The following is a 25,304-nucleotide window of genomic DNA, read 5'->3' on the forward strand; positions in this document are numbered from 1 at the left end:
TTTTTTGCGGAGCACAGGCTCCGGACGCGCAGGCTCAGCGGCCATGGCTCACGGGCCCAGCCGCTCCGCAGCATGTGGGATCTTCCCAGACCGGGGCACGAACCTGTGTCCCCTGCATCGGCAGGCGGACTCTCAACCACTGCGCCACCAGGGAAGCCCAAGTTACTTGATTTTTTGTAAGAGTTCCCATATCCTCCTCTCTAAGACACAGAGTAATAGCTGCCTTTCTGGGTTGTTAAAAAGATGAGCAATAATGCATGCAAAGCACCCCTAACAGTGACTTATCTACTCGAACAGTGATGGAAAGTGATAATCAATAGTCTGACAGATGTGAAAAGCTTTTATTTTCAGCATAGAACATTATTTGTGGATTCTCTAAAGCAATCTCTATAGTATACCCTCCTAGGAGAGTAAGTCTCTTTTAGAGGATACATACCCTCATGCAGCACGCCTGGGAAAGAGCCAATCTTTGGTTCTCACTTCCCTTCCCTTTTCTTTCTTCCTCTTCCCCCTCATGCACAGACAAGCCCCTTCCTTAAACCCTAACTCCTTTTGTAAGCAGTCTTTGAAACTGGCGACTTCAAGGGTGTTTTGTCCTCTTTATAAAATTGTTAGCATTTGCTGGGACTTCTCTGTTTCTTCATAGAGAGTTCTCCAGTTTTTTCCCAGATGGCTCTTTTTATTAATTGGTTTGTGTTAGGGGCAAGTCAGTTCGCTGGGAATAGGAAAATGTTGAAAAACACGGCAAATAAGACGCAAGCTAAATAAGCTGCAATTGCTATCCAAAACCTTGGATCTTTCAGCAGTGCCTTATCAAAGCAGCTGAACACGGTATAACCAATGGACATCCCAGCAAATCCACCTGCAATGTGAGCTGCAAAAGACACCTTGAGAAAAAAGGGGAAAAAATGGGAATAAGTGAAGAAAATGTTAATTGCATATTTCAGCTGTTTAAGAAACAAATACCATCCCAGTCAAAGAGTCTTAAAAGTCTGAACAGCAAGGTGGTGAGACAAAAGAGACAAAAAAACTCCATGTGCACAGAGAGGAGATATTCCAAATCATGCAAAGCTAAAAAAAATATCAGTTCACTGACTCTGAGTACACAAGACAGAGCCATCATTTTTCTTTATTCTTGGTCATCATTGCGTTTAGGATGGTTCTATATAAGGCCAACCAAGAGAGTAAGAGTTGAGGTGCCATGAGGGATCTCTATAGGAGCATAATCTGATCCCACATAAATGGCACGTCTAAATTAAAAAGTACACACAGATAGTCAAACAGAAACTACCAAATTCAAAGACCAGTTTCAATAAAACTGGAAATCTTTGTCAGTTTTCTTTTTATTGTAAATTCATCTGGACCCAAATTATTGCTGCTTTCCAGTCCGCATTTTATTCTCTGTGAAGTCCCTTCACTCCTGTTTTTTGGAATAGCTACCAGTATAGCAGGTGCAGAGAACTAGAGCCAGTTGTCAGGGCTATGAGAGAGAGAAGTGAAAAGGACAATCTAAAAGGCTGATTTCCTCAGGAATTTTCTTAACTTCCAAGTGTAAAACTGACTGTCCTAAATCTCAGAATTGTTGCCCCTATTTGGTGACCCTTTTTAGCTATTGATATGATAGGTAATTTAAAAAATAATAAACTGAACTCACCGGGGACCCATTTGCAGGGACAAAGAACCTTCTGTAGAGAGCAAATCCCATGTCCGACACAACTAGAAGGGAAAACAGCCCAGTGAAGCCCCACGATCTCCAAAATAGTGCGCCAGTTATTTTTGGCGCACTAAATAACAACGTTTATTGAGACTCTGTGCTAGGTACTGTTCTAAGAGTTTTACATGTACTAACCTGCATCATTAATCCTCACAACAGCCCCATGAAATAGGTACTATCATTATCCCATTTTATAGATGTATTGATCCAACAAGTATTTATTGATTATCTCCCATGTGCCAGGCACTACTCTAGATGGTGGAGATACTGCCGTGAACAGATCAGACTGCCTCATGGAACTGAAAGTCTAGTTGGGGAAAGCAAATGAATAAGTAAAACATACAGTATTGTCAAATGGTGCTTAGTGCTATGGAGAACACACAAAGAGAAGAAGGAGAATTGGGAATGCTGGGAGTAGGGTGTGACTTTTTTTTTTTTTTTTTTTTTTTTTTTTTTGGTACGCGGGCCTCTCACTGTTGTGACCTCTCCCGTTGCGGAGCACAGGCTCCAGACGCGCAGGCTCAGTGGCCATGGCTCATGGGCCTAGCCGCTCCATGGCATGTGGGATCTTCCCGGTCCGGGGCACGAACCCGCGTCCCCTGCATCGGCAGGCAGATTCTCAACCACTGTGCCACCAGGGAAGCCCTAGGGTGTGATTTTTAACTGGAGAGTCAGGGAGGATCTCAAGGAGAATATGGCATTTGATAGAGATAAGGGAGCAAGCCATGCTGACCTTTGAAGTAAGAGTCCTCTAGGCAGAGGGAAGTGCAAAGTCCCTAAGGCAGGACCATCCACCTGGTGTGTTTGAGGAATACGAAAGCAGTTGATCTGGTCCCATAGGTGGTTTTCAAAGGATGGTTCCCTGCCCCACTGGGATCCCAGCATCACTGGGAACTTACTAGAAATGAAAATTCTCAGGCCCACCCCAGACTTACTGAACCAGAAACTCTAAAGGTAGGGCTCAGCAGTCTGTGTTTTAACAAGACCTTCGGGTGATTCTGGACTAAAGTTAGGGATAAAGTAGTAGGTGATGAGATCAAACAGAAGCAGATGCAGATCATGTAGGGCCCTTATGGACCACTGTAAGGACTTTGACTTTTATGCTTTGAAACTTTTGAGCACAGGAGTGACATGTCTGACTTACGTTTTTAAAAGATGATTCTGGCTGCTGTATAGGAAACATACTCTAAGGAAGCAAAGACAGGAGCAAGCAGACAAGCTACTTACTACTACTGTAGGAACCCAAGTGAGGAATGACGGTGGCGTTTTATACATAAAGAAACCAAAACACAGAGGTTAAGTACTTGCCCAAGGCCGCCCATCTCAGAGGGAGTAGTGGGATTTGGGAGGCTTCACTCTCACCCACCACACTAATCACCTCTGATTGCCATCAGGAGAACAGAAGATGGGCCCAAAAAGGAAATGAGTCCACATTTTCTAATGGAACACTGAGAGCCAGAACTTAGACATTCCTCAAATAAGTCAGATCTCTGATGCTAAAAGAGCTTCCAGGTTTCTTGGCTTAGAAGAACTCTGCCCTACATGTGCACTTGGAAACATCTCCTGCAGCTGTCACATTCCACATCCATCCCCCAATTCCCTGTGCTCTACTTAGCGAATGTCCTAGGAGACAGAAAGACCTAGTCCTTGCCTTTGGGAAAACAGCATCAGGACCATGTGTTCTGGCTAGTTTCCCTTTCAATATAGTATTGACACTGAAGTCACTGGATAGAAATTGAGGTCGAGGAGAAGTACTCAATGTTAATTTAATTGTAAATGACTATCACACAAAATGCTGGATAAATGTGGCTATATTGTTTTTTCGATCATTTGCAATTCCTGATCCAGGGTAAATAACAGAGATAGGGCTAGGAAAGTAAGAAAACCACTGCTGGAAAACAGGGTTGACTTACTGGAAACAGTTACTTTGGTCTAGTCTTCCACAGTAGGAGACCTCCTTTCAAAAACTCTTTGTAACCCTTAGCATGTCAATTTCTCCATTCAATTTCTCTCTTGTTTTGGCCACTTCTGACTTACACCTGCCTGGCCCTTTCTGCTTCCCAGGGGAGTTTACTTCTAAGCTGCTGCAGTCTCTAAACTGAGACCTGTCTTCCCACCTGAAAAGAAGCCCTCATTCCAATAAACCAAATCACTGTCTTCAATAAAATTTGACACTCATTTTAAGGGAGCTGCCTTTATACGGATTTTTTTGAAGGATGAAAATGTGAGATTTCCTGAACTTTTTCCGGGGAAGGTCAGTTGCTTTGTTAAAAAACAGATCCAACAAATAATGCTTAATGAAGGAAGGTCCTAGGGCCAATTGTCCTTCACAATTAGGAATAATATTTACCATTAAAAAAAACCCAAAAAACTATACATTTTCCCAAGGAAACATGTTTAAAATTAAAATGTACTTGTATTTCATTAATCCGGAGTTTGTTCTAACTTCTCTTATTTACAATAGTAGGTAAACCAAGCCAAAGAACTTTTAGAAATGGCCTGTGGGGAAGGTTGATGTTAGTGTGTCCTACCTATGTTTGTAGGATATAATAAAAGCACATCATTCAGTGATTGTATTACTTACCTCAAGAGTGACAAAATGTTTAAAGCAACTATACCCCAATTAAAAAAAGAAAAGAAAGAATGACAGAATGTTACATAAACTATTTTTGGAGATAACCCTGTGCACGAGGAAAGAGCTTTTACTCCAACATTAAAGGGTATTAGAGTATTAGAACCTTTTCCTCACTGAGGGTTTGAGGCTTATTTTACAAAAGTCATTCATAATTACCTGAAAGAAACAGATTGACTGATGACCCAGATAACTTGTGTAAGAATATTTTTCTGTCTAAGGACTTGTGCCTTGGTTCTGGTTGTGACTCAGACGGCTCTGCCTGCACAGCAACTCTCCTAACTCCCAGACATCCGTCCTCCTTTCTGCGCTGACTAGTTTCCCTCACTTTTTGGACTTCTTATGGAGAAAAACAGTATATATGGTATGGTATAGACTAGAAACAAGTCACTTCTTTTCTCTCGGGATGAAATATTGTTTTTACAGTTAAAGCGTTCATAAACTTAATTTAGTCTCTTTTTTGAACTCTTGATACCAATTTGCAGAATCATTTTTTCCTACTATGTGGACAGCCAAAAGCTTAGCCTGTATCAAGTGTCACTTCTGTCTTGGCCTTCAAGTCTGAGCCAACAGTCTGGCCCCAGGGTCAGCCTTCTCCCCGCATTCTCCCCGCACCCTCCATGCAGATACAGCTTCAGCAGGAGCAGATCCAGAAATACAAGTTACCAGCTCTGCCTTCACTCTTGTTTGCTTCTACTCTGTATGGCCTGCCACGCGTCCAAAATGCTGACTTTCAGACACGCCTAAAATTCCACCTCTTCTCCAGACTGAACATACTTCCTAAATTCTTTCAGCATGTAATTCTAGACTATCATTCCTGGAGATTTCCAAAGCCACATCAGTCATGCTCCTACTTCCCTGACCCCTCTCTTCCTTCACCTCTGCTCTCATTTTCAGTCCTCAGCCACCACTCCATGCTTATATCCTAGATCAGTTTTTTTTTTTAAACTGAAATTGAGGAAGAAAATGGATTATATGAATTGTTTTCAAGCTCTGCCTTTCTGACAAAATCATACACAGAATCTAATGTATGAACAAGAAAAATCCAGTATATAAAACATAAATGACAGCAGAAAGTAACACAACATTTTAAATCAACTATACTCCAATAAAAAAATTTTTTAAATAAAAAATTTAAAACATCCAGGGGCTTCCCTGGAGCCGCAGTGGTTAAGAATCTGCCTGCCAATGCAGGGAACAGGGGTTCAAGCCCTGGTCCGGGAAGATCCCACACGCCGCAGAGCAACTAAGCCTATGCGCCACAACTACTGAAGCCCGCGTGCCTAGAGCCCGTGCTCCACAACAAGAGAAGCCACCGCAATGAGAAGCCCGCGCACTGCAACGAAGAGTAGCCCTTGCCGCAACTAGAGAAAAGCCTGCGTGCAGCAACGAAGACCCAACGCAGCTAAAGATAAATAAATATTTTTAAATATATATATATTTTTAAATCCATAAACGATGGTATTGTGGTTGAAGTGGACGGAGTGCCTCGAGCCCTACTCTCTTGACTCCCCACAGTCCAGAAAGAAACAGAGGCACCTCTAAGAACCACCAGTTCAAGCCCTGGTCCGGGAAGATCCCACACGCCGCAGAGCAACTAAGCCTATGCGCCACAACTACTGAAGCCCGCGTGCCTAGAGCCCGTGCTCCACAACAAGAGAAGCCACCGCAATGAGAAGCCCGCGCACTGCAACGAAGAGTAGCCCTTGCCGCAACTAGAGAAAAGCCTGCGTGCAGCAACGAAGACCCAACGCAGCTAAAGATAAATAAATATTTTTAAATATATATATATTTTTAAATCCATAAACGATGGTATTGTGGTTGAAGTGGACGGAGTGCCTCGAGCCCTACTCTCTTGACTCCCCACAGTCCAGAAAGAAACAGAGGCACCTCTAAGAACCACCCACCAGGGTCTGTGAAAACTCCATTCACACCTGTCTGCTTAGGGCTCTGAAGCCGAACCATTCTTTCTGACTCTAGGCTGATGGTCATACTACTTGTTAGTGTTTGGGAAATGTGAGAAGGTCTTCTGACGGTTGAACCCATAAAATCGAAGGTGTGAAGTGTTCACAAGACACACTTACTTATGAGGACGATGATAAGTAGTCTGATAATTCCAAAGGCAGGAATCATTTCTCGAAAATTCTTGCAAAGAGATAAATAATAATATGAGCTATCTATTGGCAAATGAAACTTCAACTGTCCTCCCCCTTCATCTGCTTTATCATTTAAAATAAAGTGTGAGTGTCAAATATTTGCAAAACAAAGCATCCGTGTAACAGCCCAGTTTTCAAATGTAATTTGGGAAGCACAATGCTGGTGCACTTTGGAGTGAAAATGAAACATGATATTAAATTCCTTGATATAAAGTAGACACAATTTTATTAGCAGGAAATAATCTAAATATAAGTAACAAAAAATCAACACTTAATAAGTCATAGATAGTTAATGCATGTTGTCAAACTAAATCTGATGGAATATTTCCAAGTTTTTTGGTTAATATTCATTTGATACATCTTTACCCTCTTTCTAAGTAGGAGTTAGCAAAGACAACTAAAATTTGAGTATTACCTTTATTTTTTTAGATAATTTCAAAAAATGTTAAATGTCGGTCGGTCCAAAAACAACCCAGTTGGATTTTAGCTTTGAAAAATCTCACACCAGCTTGCAGTACCCTCGTGTGTTACTAGAGGACAGAGCAGACTCAGAAAGATACTCCCACTTCAGCCCGCGTTACCTCTCCCTTCCCTTTCAAGTTAACTCTCTTCCCAGAGAGTAGAGATGCTGAAATAGCTGTGTTTATTCTAAATCAATTATTTTCAAATTGTTGTGACCATGACCTACAGTAACAAATAATTTACATAACACACATAAATCAAATTGTACTTATCCTTATTACACGTGATGTGTACTGAAATTTTTGTTTGTAAAGGGATTTTCACAATCCCTTCAGCTGCGTTCACAACCACTGATGGGTTGCAATCCAAAGTTTGAAAAACATTTTTCTAAATGACTTCTATTTTTTGAATAGTTTTTTAATTGATTCATATTTCTTCCTCCTAGAGTATCTTTAAAGCACACCTATGTGGTTAAAGGGTTAACTTAGTCGGGATTTTAGCCTGTTTTAAAAAGTGGTTGGCATCTCACATACTATATCATGGGCGTGTAAAATGGTATGCAACTTTGGAGGCATTTATCAATGAAAATGTAAAGCCTTCACCCAGTAAATCCACTTCTAGGAATTTACCTGCAAAAAGAATCACACAAATGCAAAAAGATAGGTGTGAAAGAACATGCCTTACAGCATTATTTTGAAATGTGAAAAGCTGTAATCACCCGAGATTTCTTTTCAATTAAGGATTAAATGTCGGGATACAGCTATATAGAGTGTGATGTGGAGCGCCTGAAAAGGCTGAGCTGGATTTCTGTGTACTGCCATGAGTAGATAGGATACTTTATGTTAAGATGCAGAACAATATAAGGGTAGTTCCATTTTTGTAGCATTACTATTGGTAGAATTTTGAATACACATAGAAAATGTCTGAAAGGATGTATATCAAACTGTTAACAGATACTAAACTGGGAACTTTGACTTCCTATTTTTCAATTTTGAATTTTATCTAATATTCATTATTTTTGAGATCGGGAGAAAAAAATAAAGATAAAATATGAAAGGAAAACTCTTGTGGCCAAATGGAAGATGTGTTCTTAGTAAATATTGATAAATGAAGATGCCCTGAACCAAATACCAGTAATTGTTTAAAAAAAAAAAAATTTAAGGTCCATAGATTCCACTCCCAAAGTTCTTACCACTAGAACATTCATGAAATAGCCTCCCATCAGAGCATAGACTCCTCCTGAAGCACCCACAAGAGATTTGAGTGGGTCAAAGATGGAGCTGGCTAGAGATCCTAAAGAAATAAAACACAAAGAATCAGATATGACTATAAAAATCATGAAGGATAAATCTTTCTAATCTAAGGTAAAAGTTGGGGAAGCTTGGACAATTATATTAACAAACAACAAATTCACTTTGTCCCTTCCATACTAGAAAAGTATAGCTATGTGGGCTAACTCCCTCAATTTTTATGAAACATTAAATGTTCAATATGAAGACAGTATAACGGTGATGAAAACACAGGCTCTGGAGCCAGAATAACCAACTGTGACTGGAACAAGTTTCTTAACGTCTCTGTGCCTTAGTTTCCCTGTTTACAAAATGGGGATATTAATAGAACTTACCTCAATGGGTTGTCAGGAGAAGTAAATGAGTTTATATGTGCATGATGCTTAGAACACTCTGTGACATGTATTTTATACTTGTTAGCCATTGTTTCAAAATATCCTACATGTTCAGCCAAAACTATCAAAATACCTGAGACATTCCAACATTTTATTATCTAAAGGCTAGCTTTCTCATGGAGTCAAGTTGTGGTCTCAGAATCCTTCTTAACATACTATTCAGTCACATTCACCAGGCAAGATGAAACCTATTGCTAATCCAATCTTATATTGCCTGAACCAAAACAAGACTTTAGAACCACCTTATGAAACTCTGAGGTGTTCTCTCTGTACTGCTTAGTTCTATTCCTCATTCTCTTGCCTTCAAGGCCCTCCTTCATTCCTTAGGATACAACACAATACAATACCTATTTTATGCAAAAAAGACAAAGTGTCTGACCTTAGGAATCTTACAAATGGATGAGCAAACGGTTATCATAAAATGCAGAATATAACAACTACTATGATTTTTTTAATGTAATAAATTTGCTATGGAAGCATTTAGGGAAGAACAACTTTCTCAGCAGAGAGGTGGAAGCCCTGCTACTCTGAGAGGAGGAAGACAGCATTTTGATTAAACTCTGAAGACCCTTTAAGATTGGACAGGGAAAACAAGGGGGAAGAAGGTCAGGACTTGGGGATCTGGAATAGCAAAGACATAGAAACAAAGTTACATGGATGACTGAAGATCAGTGAGAAGTCGTCCATTAGGATTAAAGCAGTGGTTTTCAAATGTTAACCTACAAACTAGGGCTGGGGTGGTTGTGTCTTAATCATGAGAAATTTATTTTTAAAATACAGATGTCCACTTCTGGCCACAGTGAAGTGCCAAGGATAAAATTTTTCCTCCTGCTTGAAACAGCTGAAAGTAGTGGACAAAATACACGAAACAATGGTCTTCAAGATACTGGACATCAGATAACAAAGGACAGTGAATCCTGAGAAACAAGAAATAAATAAGATGAGTTGACTAATTGCCCAGCTTACTGCCTTGAGAGAGACTGTAGGCTGCAGTACATGAAGGGGGAACCTAGGCAGATCACAGTAAACTTTAAGTTGATGAGATAGAGTCTAGAGTCTAGGTCCATATAGATCCAGGCAGCTAGAGTTCAGACAGCTTCCAAGTAACTTAACTGAGTTACAGAACAAATCTAAGGAATGTTTATAGGAATATAATAATATCCACCATCCAAAGATAAAATGTCTAGCATCCAGAAAAAAATTGTCAGACATGCAAAGAAGCAGGAAAGTATGACCCATAATGAAGAGAAAAAAATCAATTAAAACCTAACAAAACTGGGAATTCCCTAGCAGTCCAGTGGTTAGAATTCCAAGCTCTCACTGCTGAGGGCCTGGGTTCAATCCCTGGTTGGGGAACTAAGACCCCACAAGCCATGTGGCACAGCCAGAAAACAAAAAACAAAAACAACAGACAAAAAAACCTACCAAAACTAAAAAAAGAGTTACCATAGATGATCCAGCAATCCCATTCCTGGGCAAATATCCGGAGAAAACTATAACTTGAAAACATATATGCACTGCAATGTTCACTGCAGCACTAGTTACAATAGCCAAGACATGGAAGCAACCTAAATGTTCATCAACAGATGAACGGATAAAGAAGATGAGGTTAAAAAAAGAAGTGGTATACACACACAGTGGAATAGCACTCAGCCATAAAAAAAGAATGAAAACAATGCCATTTGCAGCAACATGGATGGACATAGAGATTATCATACTACGTGAAGTAAGCTAGACAGAAATACAAATATAATATGATATCACCTATATGTGGAATCTTTTTTTTTAACATCTTTATTGGAGTATAATTGCTTTACAATGGTGTGTTAGTTTCTCCTTTATATGGAATCTTTAAAAAATGATACAAATGAACTTATTTTGAATAGAGAAATAGACGCACAGGCATAGAAAACAAATTTATGGTTATTAAAAGGGAGGGGGGAGGGATAAATTAGGAGTTTGAGATTAACATACACACACTATTATATATAAAATAGATAACCAACAAGGACCTACTGTATAGCACAGGGAAATATACTCAATATCTAGTAGTAACCTATAAGGGAAAAGAATCTGGAAAAAAAAAATATATATATATATATATGTATATATCTGAATCACTTTGCTGTAAACCTGAAACTAACACAATATTGTAAATCAACTATACTTCAATTAAAAAAAAAAACCTACCAAAACTGACACAGGTGTAAGATTTAGCAAGTAAGGGCAATAAATAATTATTACAACTATATTCTCTATGTTCAAAAGTTAAATAGCACTATATAAGAAATGAAACAGGCTCAAATCAAACTTCTAAAGATGAAAACTACAATGTCTAAAATGAAAACATAAACTTGTTCAGTTGATTGGCTGATTAGACATTGCAGAAGAATAGATTAGTGAACATGAAGACATGGCAATAAAACTATCCAAAATAAAACACACAGAGAAGGATATTTTTTTAAATGCATACAGCATTAATGAGCTATAGGTCAATTTCAAGCAGTCTTCTGATATGTATAATAATAAATACATAATTGGAGTCCCCAGAAAAGAGGAATGAAAGCAGATACAGAAAAAAATACTTGAAATTACGGCCAAAGTTTTTCCAAAGTTTTATGAAAACTATAAACCCACAGATCCACGAACCTCAACAAATCCCAAACACAAGAGACGTGAAGAAAAGCACACCAAGGCATAACAAAATCACATTCTCAAAACAGTTAAAATGCTTAAAAGCATCCAGAACAAAAAGACACGCTTCATACTGAGAAACAAAGGTAAGGATGACAACAGATTTCTCACTGGAAACAATGCAAATGAGAAAACAACATTTTAAAGTACTGAGAGAAAAATACTGTCAAGCTATAATTCCAAACCTAATAAAATATATTACAACAACGAAGGCAAAATAAAGATTTTTTTTTTCAGACATACAGAGGCTGAAAGTATTAATGACTAACAGACCCATGCTAAAAGAAATGTTAAAGGAAATCCTCAGGAAGACAAAAAAAGATATCAGATGGAAATATGGAGCTACACAAAGGAATGAAGAGCATTAGAAATGGTAAGGATGTGGGCAAATATACAAGATTTTGTTATTATTTAAATCTCTTTAGAAGTTCATTGTTTAACAGTTAAACTATTAGACTAACTACTAGGAATAATAAGGGAACTTATCAAGGTTGGAGGATACAAGATCAATATACAAAAAATGAACTGCATTTCTATGTAATAGCAATGAAAAATCAGAAGTAGAAATTTTAAAAATAGTACCCTTTACAGTACATCAAAAATATGAAATATAGAAATAAATCTGACCCCAAAAATGTGTAAGACCTAAACACTGAAAACAAAAAAGATGTTGAAAGGAATTTTGAAAGACCTAAATAAATAGAAATCTATACCTTGTTCATGGGTTGGAAGACTCCAATATTGTTAAAATATCAATTCTCCCCAAGTTGATCTAAAGATTCATTGCAATCCAAATCAAAATCCCAGTAGACTTTTTTGTAGAAATTGACAAACTGATTCTAAAGTTCACATGGAAATGCAAAGGACCTAGAATAACCAAACCAACTTTGAAAAAGAGCAGAGTTGGAGCACTGACACATCCCAATTTCAAGACTTAATAGAAAACTACAGTAATCAAGACATTATGGTATTGGTGTAAAGATATACAAATATATGAGGGAAACACAACAGAAAGTCCAGAAATAAACCCACATATATATGGACAATTGATTCTGACAAGATGCAAAGGCAATTCAGTAAAGAAAGGATTGTCTTCTCAACCAATGATGCTGGAACAGTTAGACATTTACATTCAAAAAAGTGACACTTCAATCCATACCTTGCACCATGTATAAAAATGGATCGTATACCTAGATGTAAAGCCTAAGATTATAAAACTTCTAGAACAAAACACAGAGAAAATCTTTGTGACCTTGGGCTAGGCAAAATTTCTTAAATATGACACTAAAAACATAATTCCTAAAACTTAAAAACTGATAAATTATACTTAATCAAAATTCAAAAATTTGACTCTTCAGAAGATACTGTTAAGAGAATGAAAAGACAAGCAGCAAACTAGAAGGCAATATTTGTAAGTCACATGTGTGATAAAGAACTTTTAATAGGGACTTCCCTGGTGGCACAGTGGCTAAGAATCCACCTGACAATGCAGGGGACAAGGGTTCAATCCCTGGTCCGGGAAGATCCCACATGCTGCAAAGCAACTAAGCCCGTGTGCCACAACTACTGAGCCTGTGCTCTAGAGCCCATGAGCCCACGTGCCACAACTACTGAAGCCCACGTACTCTAGGGCCTGCATGACACAACTACTGAGCCTGCATGCTGCAACTACTGAAGACCAAGTGCCTAGAGCCCATGCTCTGCAAGAAGAGAAGCTACCACAATGAGAAGCCCGTGTACTGCAATGAAGAGTATCCCCCTGCTCACCGCAACTAGAGAAAGCCCACATGCAGCAATGAAGACCCAACGCAGCCAAAAATAAAAAAGAAATTGTAATAATAATATATAATAAGGAATGTAAAGGAATGCAATTCAATTTTTTTTATTTGGTTGCGCTGGGTCTTAGTTGCGGCAGGCGGGCTCCTTAGTTGCAGCATGTGGGCTTCCTTAGCTGTGGCATGCATGTGGGACCTAATTCTCTGACCAGGGATCGAACCCAGGCCCCCTGCATTGGGAGTGCAGAGTCTTAACCACTGCACCACCAGGAAGTCCCTGTAATTCAATTTTTAAATGGGCAAAAGATTTAAACAAATACTTTACTGAAGAAGATATATGGATAGCAACTGAGCACACTAAAAGATGTTCACCATCATTCTCATTAGGAAATGCAAATTTAAACCCAATGAGATACCTTTATATACCCAACAGATTGGCTAAAATTAAAAGACTGACCATACCAAGTGTTGATGAGTATATGGAGGAACTGGAACTTATGGTGGGGATGTAAAATGGTACCACTTTGTTACCATGTGACCTAGTAATTCCACTCATAGGTATATACACAAGAGATCCACACAAAAACTTGTACATGAATGTTTATAGCAGTATTATTCATAATAGCCAAAAAGTGAAAACAACCCAAATGTCCACCAAATGGTGAATGGATAAAGAAAATGTTGTATATCCATATAATGGAATGTATCCAGCAGTAAAAAGGAATGAAGTACTTATACATGTTCCAACATGGATGAAGGATGAAAACATTATGCTAAGTGGAAAAAAGAGTCAAAAAAGATCACACTTTATGATTCCATTTATATGAAATATGCAGAATGGGTAAACCTAAAGAGACAGAAAGTAGATTAGTGGTTGTCTAAGGCTGGGGAAGGGATTTGGGGTGAGGAGTGGGGAGTGACTGCTGATGGGCACAGGGTTTCTTTGGGGCACAAAAATATTCTACATTTAGATTGTGATAAAGGGCGCCTAACCCTGTAAATTAATTTAAAAACATTGAATTATACAGTTTGAATGGGTGAACTGTATGGTATATGAATTATATCACAGTAAAGCTATTTTAAAAGTTTGGTAGTTTCTTAAAAGTTAAATGTAACCCCATGATAGAATCCAGCCATTCTATTCCTAGGTATTTACCCAAGAGAACTGAAAACATTTGTCCACATGAAGACTGTACACCAGTGTTCATAGTAGCTTCATCTGTAATAGCCCCAAACTGGAAACAACCCAAATGTCCATCAACAGGAGAACGGATAAACAAATTGCTGTATATTCCCACCATGAATACTACTCAGCAACAAAAAGGAATCAACTATTCGTACACACAACAACATAGACAAACCTCAGAACAATTATGCTGAATAAAAGAAGTGACAAAAAAAAAAGAATACTCCATGATTCCATTTATATAAAATTCTAGAAAATACAGCTGAACCTATGATAATCAGTGGTTGCCAGGGGAAGGTGAGGGAAGGACAGGGAGAGGCAGGAAGGTGAGATTCCAACAGGTTACCGGAAAATGTGGCGGGGAGTAACAATCACTACCTTGACTGTGGTGATAGTTTCATGGTTATATATACATATCAAAACATCAGCAGTTATTATATGTCAATTATACCACACTAAACAGAAAAACAAAAGAACACAGATCCTAGGGCCATGTTCTCAGAGATTCTGATTCAGTAGATCTGGGTGGGATCTGAATAACTTTAGTTGTAACAAGCTCTCCAGGTGCTTCTGACCGTCAGTCAGGTTGGGGGACGCTGAGCGGAGTGCAGGCCGGCGCTCCTCAATCTTTACTAATCACGTGTGGATTTGTTCAAATGCAAGTTAGTAGGTCTGGTGTGGGGCTCAAAATTCTGCATTCTAACAAGGTCCCAGTTGATACCAATACTGCTAATTCAAGACCACACTTTGCCAGGAGCAAGGGCAGGGAAACTAAAATGATGTTACATATGAAGGAATCTGGGAAAAAAGCAAAGCAATGGGAGAAATGGATGAAAGGGGTCAAAAGGTAAAAATAAAGTATTACTGCTTCCCTCACTTAAAAAAAAAAAAAAGCAAAGCAAGAAAGACACTGAGCAGGAAGAAACTTCCAGAGGTGATAGATATGTTTGCAGCATAGAATGTGGTGATGAGTTCACAGGTGTATACTTAAGTCCAAATGCATCAGGTTGTATACATTAAATATGTACAAAATTTTGTATGTCAATCACACCTCAAAAGTGATTTTAAAAAAGTTTTACCTTGTCTCCCTCTAACCTCTTCATATATAATTTCTTTTTTAAAAACATAATAAAGAAGCTTATTCTTCCTTAAAAAAGAAGAAGGAGAAGGAGGAGAAGAAGAAAAGAATGAAAGGCAGTGGGGCCAGACAGTGGAGGGTAACACAGAGCAATCTTGGACATTTCAGCTTTCTATCGGCCACTGTAAATGTTTTAGCAAGGGTGTAATATGATCTAATCTGTGTTTGAGGAAGGTGACAAGCAGCAGCGTGAAGGAGAGACTCGCACGGCAAAGAGATGGCCTGCCAAAAGTTATTGCAAACATGGGCAGAGGAGGTGAACAGGTTATTCACGTTCTCTCTTCTCTCTCCACTCTGAAACTGGGGCAGAGCTGATTCCACAGGCTGAAATCAAGCTGTGGGAGAAGCAGGTACAGGAGCTGGAGCCAGGAAATACGGGTGTGTGCAGGGACAGAAGGAGGAGGTGGGAGAACAGGATCCACAGAGATAGGAGGGAGGTAGAATGGGGAGCTGCATCGCTAAGCCTGGCCAAGCCCATCTCCTTACCGTGTCTCATGATGGTTTCCTGCTCTCTGTCCCCCCTGCTCTGGGAAGCAGACACAGTTGTGATGGGTAAAATTTTGAGCACCACCATGGGTCAGATGGTGTGTCCCACCCCCCGCCCAAATATGTTGAACTCCTAACCCCCCAGCACCTCGGAACGTGACCTTATGTAGAAATAGGATTGTTGCAGATGTGACTGATTAAGACAAGGTCAGATTGGAGTATGGTGGGCCCCTAAACCAACATGACTGTGTCCTTATAAGAGGAGGAGACAGGGACACATGAAGGGAGAATGCCATATGACAATGGAAGCAGAGGTTGAAATGCTGCAGCTGCAAGGCAAGGAGCCCCAAAGACTGATGGCCACCACCAGAAGCTGGGCAGAGGCAAGGACAGGTTCTCCCACATAGGTTCCGGAGGGAGCATGGCCCTTGACACCTGGATTCAGACTTCTAGCCTCCAGAACTGTGTGACAATGCAGTTCTACTGTTTTAAGCCATCCAGTCTGTGGCAGCCCTAGGAAAGTGATACAACTACCTACTGCAGTATAGGTAAATTCACTTACAAATGACATGTATATGTACCACTGCAGTATAGGTATATTCACTTATAAATTACATGTATATGTACCACTACATGTATATGTGTTTAAAAACACAAAAACAGAATTTTAAAGGATGGGCTATATTGGTTACACAACATTTTTAAATTATTTTTACTTCATTAATGATATAAAAAATTCTTATCAAGCAATAAGAAGACATGGAGGAAGCTTAAATGCATATTAGTAAGTGAAACCAATCTGAAAAGGCTACATACTGTATGATTCCAATTATATGACATTCCAATTGTATGACATTCTGGAAAAGGAAAACGATGGAGACAGTAAAAAGATCAGTGGTTGCCAGGGGTTGGGGGATGGGGAAGGATGAATGGGTGGATCATAGAGGATTTTTAGGACAGTGAAGTTACTCTGTATGATACTGTGATGATGGATACATGTCAGTATACATTTGTCCAAAACCATAGACTGTACAATACCAAGGGTGAACCCTAGTTTTCATGGACTTTGGTTGATTGTGATACATCAATGCAGGTTAATCAATTGTAACGAGTGTACCATTCTGTCGATAATGGAGGAGGCTGTGCCTGTGTGGGGGCAGGGGATGAATGGGAAATCTCGGTAGCATCCTCTCAGTTTTCCTGTGAACCCCAAACTGCTCTAAAAAATAGTCTTTAAAAAAAAAATCTTTCAATGAGCAGTGTTATTAAATAAGCATTATTTTTAAAAATCCTGGTTAAATATCATGACACAGAAATGCAAAGATATACTTCTAAGTTCAATTATTTTCCATGGAAGTTTTCTCTTAATCACTGTCATTACCAAAATATAAAATTTAAAAACAATGTCCAGTTTCAAATGGAAGAACTGCATCATTACCTATACTTATTCCAATTATGCAAAAATTTTGTTGTCATGTGGCTATTAATTCCCACCTTTCCTAACATCAGTCATGTGTTCTTGCAAACTAATCAGAAAGTGTTACAGTCAGTAAGTTTAAAACCCGCTAAAACTCTTCACTGAGAAATTTTAAATCAGTTGAGAAAATTGTTTCCTGGCTTTTTAAGTGTGAACTTGTGAGAGTTATTGCATCTTCTTCAGGAGCAAAATCACATAATTATGGAATGATTTCCATTGACCAGTTTTCAAAATGCCCCTTTCATAGCATGAGTATCTTTGGAAAAGTAGTTACATTATCACTCAAGAGAAATATACTATTATGTCTTTGAAGAGACATATTTTGTGTTTGTCTTTTCAGCAACATCTGTTAAGTAGCTTACTACTGAAAGCTTTTTGTTATCACAGAAAAAAAGAAAATTAGACACCCATCTTTATGTAAAAGAAAAATGCATAATCTTTAAAATGAGCAAAAAATCAGAGGAATCCCTCTCACTGATTTCAGGACTTATTACATAGCTACAGTGGTACTGACTATGTGGTATTGGTGGAGGGGTAGACACATTGATCAATGAAACAAAAAGGAGAACCCAGAAATTGTTCCACAAAACTACAGCCAGGGCTTCCCTGGTGGCACAGTGGTTAAGAATCCACCTGCCAATGCAGGGGACACAGGTTCGAGCCCTGGTCCGGGAAGATCCCACGTGCCACGGAGCACCTAAGCCCGTGCGCCACAACTACTGAGGCTGCATTCTAGAGCCCATGAGCCACAACTACTGAAGCCCGTGCACCTAGAGCCCGTACTCCGCAACAAGAGAAGCCACCACAATGAGAAGCCCATGCACCACAACGAAGAGTAGCCCCCCGCTCGCCACAACTAAAGAAAGCCTGTGCACAGCAATGAGGACCTAATGCAGCCAAAAATAAATAAATACGTTTATTAAAAAAAAAAAAAAAAAACTACAGCCAACTGATTTTTGACAAAGGCATAAAAGCAACTCGGTGAAGGAAGAATAGTCTTTTCAACAGATTATTCCAGAGTATTTGGATATCCATAGGCAAATAAACAAACAAAAAGAAAATCTAAACATCACACTTTATACAAAAACTAACCAACTCAAACGGATCATATACTTAAATGTAAAGTGCAAAACATAACTTTAGAAGATAACATAGGAGAAAATATTCAAAACAGGGTTCGGTGAAGGGTTCTTAAACATGACACCAAAAGCTTGATTCATAAAAGGAAAAATTGATAAACTGGAATTCATCAAAATTAAAAACATTTGCTCTGTGAAAAGACCCTGTTAAGACAATGAAAACACAAGCTACAGACTAAAAGAGAATATCTGAAAACTACATATTTGATAAAGGACTGGGATCTGGAATATATGAAGAATTCTCAAAATTCAACAGTTAAAAAAAATCTAATTATTTAGAAAGTGGGCAAAAGACATGAACAGACATTTCACTGAAGAGGATACACAGATGGCAAATAAGCCCATGAAGAGATGTTCAACATCATTAGCCATTAGAGAAATGCAGATTAAGACCATGATGAGATCACACATGTGTGAGCACAGCTAAAATTAAAAATAGTGACAGGGACTTCCCTGGTGGTGCAGTGGTTAAGAATCTGCCTGCCAATGCAGGGGACATGGGTTCGAGCTATGGTCTGGGAAGATCCCACATGCCGCGGAACAACTAAGCCCATGCACCACAACTACTGAGTCTGTGTGCCACAACTACTGAAGCACACGTGCCTAGGGCCCGTGCTCCGCAACAAGAGAAGCCACCGCAATGAGAAGCCTGCACACCACAACAAAGAGTAGCCCCCGCTCGCGGCAACTAGAGAAAGCCCACGAGCAGCAACGAAGACCCAACACAGCCAAAAATATTAATTAATTAATTAATTTAAAATAGTGACAAATGCTGGTGAGGATGCAGAAAACTGAGTCACTTATACAATCCTGGGAGGAAAGTAAAATGAAACAGCCATTCTGAAAAACATTTTGGCTGGTTCTTAAAAAACTGAATATACAACTACCATACAACCCAACCAACTTGCTCTTGGACATTTATCCTAGAGAGATGAAAACTCATGTTCACAAAACTGTACTTATGTTTGCAAAAACCTGTACACAAATGTTTATAGCAACTTCATTTGTAACAGCCAAAAACTGGAATGTCCTCCAATGAGTGAAGGATTAAACTTGTGGTGCTTTTCCATCCACACCATGGAATACTACTCAGCAACAAAAATGAACTATTGAAACGTGCAACAACCTACATGAATTTCCAGAGACTTATGCTGAGTGAAGAACGCTAATCCCGAATGGCTATATACTGTATTATTCTATTTATATAACATTCTTGAAGTGAGAAAATGATAGACACAACAGATTAGTGGTTGCTAGGGGTAAAGGAACATGTAAGGGGTGGGCGAGAAGAGGGTATGGCTGTAAAAATGCAACTGTGAGGAATCTTTGTGGTGTTGGAAATATTTTGTACTTTGTATCAGTGTAGATGTCCTGATTAGGATACTGTACTACAGTTTTGCAAGCTGTCACCATTGTGGGTAACTGGTTAAAGGGTACATGGGACCTCCAGGTACTTAACTTCTTACAGTGTAAATCTATAATTATCTCAAAATAAAAAGTTTAATTTTTTAAAGTTTCTAAGAAATAAATGGATAGATAGGAGTTCTAATATTTTCTGCCCACACCCTAATGAATCATCTTTGGCACACCCAGTATGAGAGATCATTGGCATTTGCCGCTAGTCCCAGGGTGATAGTCCCTACCCAGTCTTTGGGTCCCTTTAGCTATTCTCAACATTCTCTTGAAGTTATCTTCCTTAAATGCAATCTTGATCACCTTATTTCCCCAAATCATTAGTCTTGACAAATAAGGACCTTCTGGCTTTAGTCCTTTATCCAATATATACACCTGAACACCAAACTACTCAGTTTCCAATGGCACAAAACCCTGTCTGACTGTGAGGTACCTGAGAATGGGCACAAAGACCTCTCTATACTCTTATCTTATCTCTAATTAACGTATTTCTAAACTCATCAGGTACCCTAGCGCGTATGAGGAATGCAATAAATCTTGATTTAAAGGTTTATTACCGGGCTTCCCTAGTGGCGCAGTGGTTAAGAATCCGCCTGCCAATGCAGGGGACCTGGGTTCAAGCTCTGATCTGGGAAGATCCCACATACCGCGGAGCAACTAAGCCCGTGAGCCACAACTACTGAGCCGGCGTGCCTAGAGCCCGTGCTCCACAACAAGAGAAGCCACCGCAGTGAGAAGCCCCTGCTCCCGCAACTATAGAAAGCCCGTGGGCAGCAGTGAAGATCCAACGCAGCCAAAATAAATAAATAAAATTTATTTTTTAAAAAATGTTTATTACCTTTGTTTATTACCTCCTAAGAGTCCAGAGGTGTTGATTCTGTGTTGCATTCAGAACACTAACCTGCAATCACTCCTGCCAGGTACACCAGCCCCACGCGGAGGCCTTTGTGGACCATTTCCAGGGGGATACCCAAAACGAGTTGCATAACAAGATTCCCCAGGACGTGCTGAACTCTGCAGAGACAAACACAGTTGTCAAATACTATGACTAGCCCAGGCAGTTATTTCCTTGGGAGATTAACAGGCATTGATGTATTGTTTCTAGTTAAGAACTTGCTTAACTTGAATTCCACTTTCCAATTTTTTTAGGTGACTTTTTAAAAAAATAAAATCTTACATGAAGCCTCGATATGTAAAGCAGATAAAAGGACATTTTAGAAGTACACTCTTTTTTTTTTTTGTTATGGCCGCACTGTGAGGCATGTGGGATCTTAGTTCTCGGATTAGGGATCAAACCCGTGCCCCCTGCAGTGGAAGTGTAGAGTCTCAACCACTGCACCGCCAGGAAGTCCCAGAAGTATACGTTTATTTTATAAGCTCTGTTTTACAACAATTACTGATAATGTCAAACAAAGAGCAATGAGGCTTCTTTAAGGAAAATAAGCTTGCAGTTACGGGGTTTAGATGACAACTGCCATCATATGTCAGCTTCGGCATATGCTTTTGTTTTGGTTACATAGTAGTACTGAGAAAATACTAATTCACTCATGTTGAGTCTAAATTTTAATAGATTTTTTTTTTTTTTTTGGCTGCATTGGGTCTTTGTTGCTGAGTGCGGGCTTTCTCTAGTTGCGGAGAGCGGGGGCTACTCTTCCTTGCGGTGCGTGAACTTCTCATTGCAGTGGCTCCTCTTGTTGCGGAGCACGGGCTCTAGGTGTGCGGGCTTCAGTAGTTGTGGCACGCGGGCTCTAGAGCGCAGGCTCAGTAGCTGTGGTGCATGGCCTTAGTTGCTGCACGGCATGTGGGATCTTCCTGGACCAGGGCTCGAACCCGTGTCCCCTGCGTTTGCAAGCGGATTCTTAACCACTGCGCCACCGGGGAAGCCCCGAAATTTCAATAGATTTTTAAACAACCTGTCTTGCAAGTTCAGGATAGTCTTTAATGAAACAAGAGATGGGAAGAGAAACTTCATTCCCATTTCTACATTAAAAAGGTTTTTTCTTTTTAAGTTTACCAGAATGAAGAAAAAAAGAAGTTACCTAGTAACAATAGCTAAAGTTGGTATCTCCCATGTACCATAATTTGGCATATAACATTTTTGAGTACAGATGCTTTTTCTTATACTTTTTAAATAGGGAAAAATATTTTTAAGTGAAATTCACATTATTTTACTTGTCAAACCCCACAAGCATCTCTGGAGAATCTCTGAATGTAATTTAGCAAATTACCACATTACAGTAATCCTTAATTTACTTGCCATGTAGCACAATGCTTTATTTTTTTTTAAGAGATTTTGGGTTAAACCAAAAAGTTAAAAAATAACACAGGTGTTGAATCTTCCACAAAGTGCAGCCGCTTTCATATTAGTTTTAGGGATTGTGTTTTTGAATTCTAATTTACTTAAAAGATATCCAGCAGACCATTGAAGAGGTTCTCTGGGCAAACCCTACAGAACAGATTACTTACATTTAGGCCACATGTGCATCTAGCCACAACTATCACTGTACAAGCCATCTTCAAAGACGTGAGACGTAAAACATAATTCAGCACAGAACAGCCTAGCCAGGACAGTTACACCAATCTTATGGAGACCTCAGACACAAACAGGTTTTTGAAATATGTGCACCTTGTGAATTGGAACAAGAAGTTCAAAGAAAGCTATCCCATCCTGTCCTCTGGGAACAGTGTGAGGACAAAGTGACTAATAGCACAAAACCCCAAAGAATCACCCCAAGTACTCTTTCCGCTGCTCAACAGCTAGAGTAGAAGTTGCATAATGCTGAGATCCTGTCATATACCCAGAAGAGAAATACTAATTTTTTTCATCCAAATTCTATGCACCCTTCAAGGTCCAGCTTGAATCCATGTCATCTGTGAAGCCATCCCCATCCTGATCATCCCCTTTTTCTGTTTATATTTATGTAGTTAATCCAACATCCATTTCTTTATCCCTTGTCTACCTCCTCCAGTGAGGGTAGAAGAGCTGGTATTGATTTTCCCAATCTCTCTTAGCTAGGGGTAACCAGGTCACGTAGTCCTGGCCAATGAGACGCAGGTAAGAACACTGCTAGGAGACTTTTAAGAGAGTCTCTATCTAAACAAAAGGGATGGATGTCACCAGTACCTGGTACTACCTCTTCCCCCTTCCTGCTTTGAATGCAGAGCTACAGCAGCCAACTTGCAACCATGACAGAAAGGCGAAGGGAAAAGCAGAGATGTCAGCACAGGATCAAGAGTCCTGGCTTCATTAAACAGATGAACCAACCAGCTACCGATGGGCTTCTTATATGGGCAAAAGATTTACCTACATTTGTTTAGGCCCCTGTTACATTTTCTTGTCACTTGCATCCAAAAGCATCCCTAATTTATACAACCCCATATGTGACATGTCCTACACAGCCTTGCGAATTCTTTTTGAGCACCTTACTATATGTGTCAGATGCTGTAAAAATTGTTAAAACCATTGTCTCATTTAATCACAGCAACCTTATGAGGTAGGTACTATTACCCCATTTTAGAGATGTGGAAACTGAGGCACAAAGAGGTTAAATAACTACAGTATACTGTAATACTATACGGCCTTGCATTACTATTTAACTGACTGCTCCCCCTTATAATCTTAAAGTCTTTGAGTGCAGAAGCCACATTTGCTTCGAACATACTTGTTAAATGGAAAACTAAAGTGTGGAAGTATCCACAGAAATGGGGCAATTGGTGATTTTGTCCCTAACTTGTCAAGCCTCTGAGCCCTGTGTCCTGCCATGGATCCCTATTTAGCCACTGGCCAGAGTTATCTTTCAAGGTCCAGGGCTGGGTAGGTTGCATACATGAAGTTGGCCTCATCTGAAACCCCAGGAGACCACCAGAGAGGAGGGGCCAGCAGCGAGCTGCTCACTGTCTGCAGTGCGCATGGTGAATCACGGATTCTGAGCAAGGTCAGAAGGCTATTAGCATTTAAGAAACTGTAAGCAGGGACTCCTCTGGTGGTGCAGTGGTTAAGAATCCGTCTGCCAATGCAGGGGATACGGGTTCGAGCCCTGGTTCGGGAAGATCCCACATGCCATGGAGCAACTAAGCCCATGCACCACAACTACTGAGCCTGCGCTCTAGAGCCCGCGAGCCACAACTACTGAGCCTGTGAGCCACAACTACTGAAGCCCGCGCACCTAGAGCCCATGCTCCTCAACAAGAGAAGCCACAGCAATGAGAAGCCCGCGCACCACAACGAAAAGTAGCCCCTGCTCACCGCGACTAGAGAAAGCCTGCGTGCAGCAACAAAGACCCAAGGCAGCCAAAAACAAATAAATAATTATAAAAAAAAAAACTGTACCTACCAAAAATGGCAGGCTCCACATCACCTATTGCTTGTATTATTCTAAATGAACATTATTATACACTCATCGAAAGGCTCAGGAATTAATTTTTTAAGTGTTTGGCGGAGGTGGGGAGGATGGCACTGATGATTCACATTTTCAAAGGAACATTTAACAACATCACACAGCTTGAGGAACACACTTTTGGTTTGTTAACGATTTCTCTTCTCATTTATGTTCCTACATACATACCAATATTAGGCAGTTACAATGCAATACAAAGTACACTGGACCTAGAGTTAGCACTAATGGGTTGAGATCCTCACTCTACAACTTAGCTGTGGGACACGGAGCAAGAGTCTACATCCCGTAAGCCTCAGACACGAAACAGCAGGAGTAATACATGACTCCTAGGGTTGCAATGAAGATCAAACAAGATTATGGACGTGAAAGTGCCTGATCAATAATAAAGCACCGGGCTTCCCTGGTGGCGCAGTGGTTGAGAGTCCGCCTGACGATGCAGGGGACACGGGTTCGTGCCCCGGTCTGGAAAGATCCCACATGCCGCGGAGCGAAAGATCCCACATGCCGCGGAGCGGCTGGGCCTGTGAGCCATGGCCGCTGAGCCTGTGCGTCCGGAGCCTGTGCTCCGCGGCGGGAGAGGCCACAACAGTGAGAGGCCCGCGTACCGCAAAAGAAAAAAAATAATAATAAATAAAAAATTTTTAAAAATAATAATAAAGCACCGAACAAATGCTCGGGGTTACGACTTATAGTCACCTCTGATATCAGTGACTTAACTGTCAGTCCTTACCCAGCATGCACCAGCATGTATGAGATAAACCTCCAGGCTTCCTCCCTCTTCTCAGGCCTGTAGATAAAGGGACTCTCCAAGATGCCGGAGTCCAAGGTGATCCACTGTTTCTGCGGCTTCCACACAGCATAGTAAATAAACACTGCCAGCTGGCAGGGAGGGGCAGACACAGATGTTAACCACACCTTCTGCAGAGAGAGGCCCCATTAAAGCGCACGGGC

General features: G+C 40.0%; 1 protein-coding gene across 4 annotated transcripts in view; it reads right to left on the reverse strand.

Annotated features, from left to right (window-relative positions):
* Window positions 1-237: 237 nt before the first annotated feature.
* The window catches only part of RHBDL2 (rhomboid like 2), a 52,572-nt gene continuing 27,505 nt past the window's right edge, over window positions 238-25,304 (reverse strand). For 2 of the 4 annotated variants that reach the window (XM_024738777.1, XM_024738778.1), the window contains exons 4-9: window positions 25,084-25,232; window positions 20,858-20,970; window positions 8,157-8,257; window positions 6,431-6,491; window positions 1,655-1,716; window positions 238-887 (exon numbers count right to left, since the gene is read on the reverse strand). In XM_024738777.1, the coding sequence (XP_024594545.1) occupies window positions 708-887; window positions 1,655-1,716; window positions 6,431-6,491; window positions 8,157-8,257; window positions 20,858-20,970; window positions 25,084-25,232 (666 nt within the window). In that variant the 3' untranslated portion in view covers window positions 238-707. The remainder of the gene's footprint in view (window positions 888-1,654; window positions 1,717-6,430; window positions 6,492-8,156; window positions 8,258-20,857; window positions 20,971-25,083; window positions 25,233-25,304) is intronic. The other 2 variants (XM_024738780.1, XM_024738779.1) reach the window with 2 other exon arrangements.

Source organism: Neophocaena asiaeorientalis, unplaced genomic scaffold (assembly GCF_003031525.2).
Source record: "Neophocaena asiaeorientalis asiaeorientalis breed wild unplaced genomic scaffold, Neophocaena_asiaeorientalis_V1.1 scaffold106, whole genome shotgun sequence".
NCBI lineage: Eukaryota > Metazoa > Chordata > Mammalia > Artiodactyla > Phocoenidae > Neophocaena > Neophocaena asiaeorientalis.